The 6,000-nt window shown below is 39.6% G+C and overlaps 1 protein-coding gene across 1 annotated transcript in view; it reads left to right on the top strand.

Moving 5' to 3' along the window:
- Window positions 1-4,576: 4,576 nt before the first annotated feature.
- Window positions 4,577-6,000, top strand: part of SH2D4B (SH2 domain containing 4B) — a gene marked incomplete at its 5' end in the record, with an annotated part of 63,384 nt that continues 61,960 nt past the window's right edge. The window contains one exon of the mRNA XM_084525362.1: window positions 4,577-4,760. Within this exon, the coding sequence (XP_084381488.1) occupies window positions 4,577-4,760 (184 nt within the window). The remainder of the gene's footprint in view (window positions 4,761-6,000) is intronic.

Raw genomic sequence — 6,000 nt, 5'->3', positions numbered from 1 at the left:
CTCTTCTTCACCTCCCCTTCCCAGCAGATGAATTCTAGTGGCAGTGCTGAGGATTGCTTATCCAGAAAGATGCTATACCAGAGACTGGGACAGTGTGTGTCTAGTCTCAGAAAATACTGTTAAAGATTAAAGGAAACTCCAGTCTTAAATTTCAAACAGCTCTGAGCTCCTTGCTGAGACTACTGCTAATTAGAACATCAAGTTGTGTGGCAGTTATAATAGGATAACAACTGCCAGGACAAAATTGTATTGGTGGTAATCTTCTATTTTGCACATAAGCTCTTGAGATATAATCTTTTTCTGTAATGATTTTAGCTTAGTTTGGAGCATTGAAATAGGGGTAATCAAGATGAAAAAGCAATGGAGAGGTCATTGTCCTTATAAACAATTCGAAATATTTCCTAGACAGGCTGGGAAGATGAAAAACGCCCCCAGTCAGGCACCCTTACTCCAAATTTCTCTGCTCTTGGGAGTCATTATTTATCCATGTCATAATCTGGGAAAGGAAGGAAAGAGAGAGAATTTTTATGTTGCAATAGAAAGTTTTAATTCATGTTTTGTCTGAACCGATCTCCTGTTCCTCAGCTTTCTGACTCTGGGTTGGCTGGAGCTGCTAAGCCCAGCCATTACAAAATGTGAAAAAATTCTAGGGGAAGAAAGTTTTTAAAACTTGATTTGTTGTCTTTTCAAGGTTGCCTTTTGAGTTTAAGACCTTGTGGGTTTTCCAAATTTTCTCAGAAACTAGGAGAATTCATGCTGTTTTTCTCACGGTAATTTGGACTTGGTTTATTTGTTTGGATTATTTCAGAATAGTTGAACTATAAAGCAAGAATCCACGTGTACTAGGTTAAAAATTCGGTCATGGATTTGCATAGGATGCCGCTAGGAACATTTTGTGTCCAGACAACAGGTTCACTGAGGTAGCCAAGGGAGAAGCAGCCCTTTTATCACTTTAATAGAGTCAGACATCTCTTTTATATGTTGTTGTTAAGGGGAGTAAACTGTGAAAACAGTCTACTTTTAAAGATCACCAAAGGCCAAATGTGAAGAGGGCATTAATGTCTAAAATGATGCCTCCCACAGGAAGACAAAGGCTGTGTAGAAAGAGAACAGTAGGAAAGAATATTTGCATAATTGTGTTTTCTTCCAGTGTGCTCCCCTAGCACATGGCAGGGTCAGGATGACCAGCAAGACACGGACAGTGATGCAGCTTTGCTCCCTGTTCACCTCTCAGTGAGAGAGGCTAGACTCCTTCTTCCTCTGTGAATGAGGATACAATGCAAAGAAGAAAGGCTATAACAGAGGAAGTTATTGGATTCATTGCTGCTATTAGATTATATCACTTCCAAATGTGACCTTTTAGAAAAATAAATAAATAAATGTTTTCCCCACAAATTAATTCCACTTAATCATTTGGTTACTGTTCTCAGATATTTTGGGTAAATAATCTTCAGGCAGTGGGTTGTTCATGAAGTATTCATTTCATCTCCCTGCTTTTGCTATTTTTGTTGTGTGATTGCTCATTGAACATTACCAGCAGTTGCCTGAAAATTTGTTTGTATACTGTCTTGCATCTTGGATCACCATCCTGAGCTACTTCTGCAGTTAAATGCTGTTCAGAAATGGTTCCTGCTTCTTATCATGCTTAAATGCACATAATCCTTGATGAAGAGTTTGTTCTTTGCACTGTGATAGCTTGTGATCACGATTTGATTTCTGTTCTGTGAAGTCAAGTAAAATAAAATAAGAAAGATGACAAATGGATAGAACAGCAAAACTGCTTGCCCTGAAGCCTTTACAAAGGCGAGTCTTTTTCAATTAGTGCCAAAATGTGAAGCTACAGCTCTAGTATAATTGAATAAAAGCAGAGGAAGAAAGGCCAAGTCCCCCAGGCTCTCCCCCTTCTATACCTGACCAAGAAAAATAGAATAAGCAAGGAGGAGAAAAGTCTTTCTTCCAAGAAACGTATTTTCTTGCCAAACTCTATTTCTTTAAAGAAAACAACAAACAAACAAAACAAGGTTAAAGCATTTTGTTTTATGAGACAAAACCTGTGCATAAAAGAGAGATCCTGAACTGCAAAGCAGCCTGTGCGTGAACTCCACCCTGTACAGCACAAACACAATGGGATCCAAATTTGCGCCTTGGCTGAGGGCATCGTTCAAGTAGAGTCTTTGGATTTGTGCTTCCATATGATGGTGTCTTTCTTGAAATTTAGTTTAGATCAAAGGCATTTTCTTCTTATATTATTATAATGTTTTGCTCTCTTCAAAAATGTGTTACATGAATAGAGAATAATAGTATAAGGTTTTGATTTTGAGCATCATACAAGTCAGATAAGAGTTTAAGACATACATATCTATAAAGCAGGATTTTTTGTGAGGAAAAATGGTATGTAATCATGCAGTTAAAGGATAGTGTTGTTACAGGCACGTAGAGGAGCTGGTACACAATCTTTTATTTTTTCTAAGTACACTCTCAGAATTTCTTAGATTTTCTTTTTAACTTTGTGGCCATAACGGTAAATATGCAGTCATGCCCAGACACCTGCTATGCCACTTTGCAACAGACTGCTGCCATTGTACCTGGGAACTTCCAATGTTCACTAGCAGAGAAAGAGGCCTGTGTCTGACTGAATGTGTGTAGTTATTAGACTGAGTTAGGACTGGGAAGTCTGTGTGCCCTTGCCCTCTTCTCTTTCCATTTCCTTTCCCCAATGAAGGAAAACAAATAAGAATCCCAAGGAGTGAGGAAGGGGGAAATGTGCCCCAGATTTGTGTCCTCCTCTGCTCAGGAACTCAGGTGAGGCCAGGACACAGACTCTAGGGGGGCACCTACATATTACGTGCCCTGGTTGATCTCTCTCTGCAGAAGAAATGCATCGCTTTGTTTTATGTATCATCTTCCTGAACGCTGTCTTTGTAGGATAGCTTGAGTACAAGTGAAGCTTTAGAACTCTTCATTTCTGGTCTCAGTGTTGGCAAGAAGCAGGAAGAAACAGTAATGTATGAGGAATATAATATTAGGTAATTAAGTGAGCAGGCATCTTCCTGTCACCTGTTGTGCACATTAGCAAGGAAATGTTGCTGATGAAGGATGGGGATACGTATATTTGTAATAAGCTAGAATATTTTATTTGAAAAATGATATAGGTGAATGGTGGATGGATCATCTGTGTTCCCCTTCCCTACGGAGAATCTTGTGCCACCACAATTACCTCGGGTTAGATATCTTACTTCTGAAAATTGTTAACTACAAGGAATAGAAAAGGAGGATGACTGCTCTGCGATTCTGCTCCATTACTGTTCCTTTTGCCTGAAAGGAAGGGCCTGGGAGTGATGCTCCGATCCTTCTAACAACACAGTATACTTTTTCCCCCTACAACCAAGCCCACCTTCTAGAGGCAGAAATGAGATTAGAGGAGGTATCTTGTGTGAACATCATGCAGTGGGATGCCAGTCAGCATGCATTCTCGTGTGGTTTTCCTTTTTTTATAGCTCAGAAGGGCCACATCTGTTGTCTCCTCAGAAGGTGGCCCCCTTCCCACAAAGTGCCACTGCTCCCTGGAGGATCCGGGCACCTGCCCTGTGAAAGCTGGATCTGAAATTCAATGTATTTTTTTTTCCATGTACTTAATTGACTGTTGGCCCTGCTGCTGTAAAATAGCATTTACTGAGTTTTGTACAAACTTTGTTGAACAGTGAAAGGTCACGATATGCTTGAAGAGCAGCGTTCTGTCTCTCCAGTTGCAAAGTGGAAAATGAATTAACAACAGGACTTTCATAGTCCGCATGAACTGCTGAGAACTAACTGTTGTTTAATTAATATTAATTTACTATTTATAAAGTGATAACAAGCTTCTTGTGGCTTTTATTACAGAAGCTTTTAATTTTAAAGGCATTTTAATCAGTTTGCATGACTGTATTTGTCAGCACCGGGTAAATATGAGCTCTGATACCCTTTTGAGACCAGTTAACAGGTTAGGTTGGGAAATAACATGCAAGCTCATTTCTCCTCTCTTATCAGAAGAGATCAGTTGCCAAAGTGACATAGATATTGTTGGTGTAGGTGATACCTTTAACCATGACATCACTTTAAACCCCCAGGGCAACACTTAGACCCTTGGGAGTGTATTACCACTTCAGCTGAAAGTGTGAGACTTTCTTTATGTTGAATTTCTTTCTACTCAAGGGAGCAAAAATGATGGGTTCAGTCAAGAATCCTGTATTTTTACTTGAATGCAGTCAGGACTACTAAAGGAACTTATCATTATTTCTCCTGAACTTTCATTTTTTTTTCCTTATCCTTCCCTGTTCCTCCCCCCTCTTTCACTTGACACCTGTCACTGCCTTTGGTGGATGAGATAAGCAGAGAACCCTGCACTGTAATAGAAGAGTAGCAGAATATGCCCGCAAGAAGAGGAACAGAACAAGAAGAATCGAGCCTTTGCTGGGCAGGCAGGCGTGGGAGAGCTCCTTTGCTGCAGGTTGCTGTCTGGAGTGCCGTACGTGGGGTTTTGTCACTGTAGTGAGGATAATTGGGAGCAGGTTTGTCTCTCTTTTTTCTTGGAGTCATCATGCTGCAGCAAATTTTGCGTGATATGTATATTGACCCCGAGCTCCTGGCAGAGCTGAATGAAGAGCAAAAGCAGATCTTGTTCTACAAAATGAGAGAAGAGCAGCTGAGGCGCTGGAAGGAGAGGGAAGAAAAAGCACGAATGGAGGAGGCTGTGTTGAGAAGGACAGCGAGGCGCAAACAAAGTAAGCTTTGTGACCAAAGTAAGCTTTGTGCTTGCTCAGGAGCTGGGGGAGATGGGCATGCAACTGGCTATGGTACAGCATGTCTGGAAGAGATTACAAGGAAGAGTGCCAACTGTCCCCTAGGATAAGAGCAGAGCAAGCATGTGAAAACAATGAAATGTGTTTTCATGCAATATGTAGTTAAGCTATGGGGCTCCATCCCCAGGCTGTTATGGATGCTAAATGCGTGTGTTGGTTTAAAAAGCAAATAAGCAAACTTATGAAAAAAAAGTTAAAGGTTCTTGAAGTGTCATTACCAAGTGTTTGATCTGGGGTTCAAGTGGTTTAGAATAAGTAGGAATATTTATTTCCTTGCTGTCCCCTGTGAACAAGTGGATTCCATCTCGTTGCCCATTAATAGAATGAAGTTGTCAGGCTGATGTAGGATAGAAAGTTTCCTCATGGAAATGTAATTGCAGTGGATCCTCACTCAACATGGAGATGTTGCAGAGATCTGTCAAACATCCCTTTTCCTGTGAAATGCCAAAGGCCTTATCCAGTCTTAAAATCAATTTGAATCTGAATTTTCAAAATCACTAATAATGTGATTAGCTGATTATGTGAAAGTGCCTTAATAGCTATCTCACAGCTATATTCACTATATAAAGTGTTGCTTATGTTAACATACACCTATGGTAGAAGTCTTTGCTTTGAGCACCTCAATACAGATGCATTATTGGATTCAATTTTCAGACTTATTAAAGCTGCTGAACCTTACAAAGTGCCAAGTATATCCAATTAGATACTTGACAATTCAAAGACTGACTAAAGAAATGTGTTTCAAAGCAAAACTAGTTTTCAAGACTCACTTGAAGCAAAGGCCTTTATCAAATGTTTCTAGAGTAAGTAACAATGGTAGTCTTAAAGTAAGGGAGGAACATTCAGAATGGCCTAATAAGCAGTAGAATGAGTTTAAAATGGCCCCTTAGAGATGACAAGGTGGAAGTTGGGAAACTTAATTCTGTTTAATTTCTTTTTTCTTCATTTTAATGTTCTTACTGTGAATAGCTCTCCTCTAAGAAGGATGGCATCAAGATAGCTTCTCTCATATAGCACAATAACCTTGTTCATTTTGATTGATTTGTTGCTGAGAAAAAAAATGAAAATGCAGTTCAGATCCTTAAGCCAAAACACCACTATATCATTGAGATAATCTGTATTATTCTCATTCTTTTAGGAAGACAGATGCAGAAAAATCTAA

The sequence above is a fragment of the Aythya ferina genome (assembly GCF_964211825.1).
Source record: "Aythya ferina genome assembly, chromosome: 7".
NCBI lineage: Eukaryota > Metazoa > Chordata > Aves > Anseriformes > Anatidae > Aythya > Aythya ferina.
The sequence above is the reverse complement of the archived record's forward strand: the minus strand, read 5'-3'. Positions and strand labels throughout refer to the sequence as shown.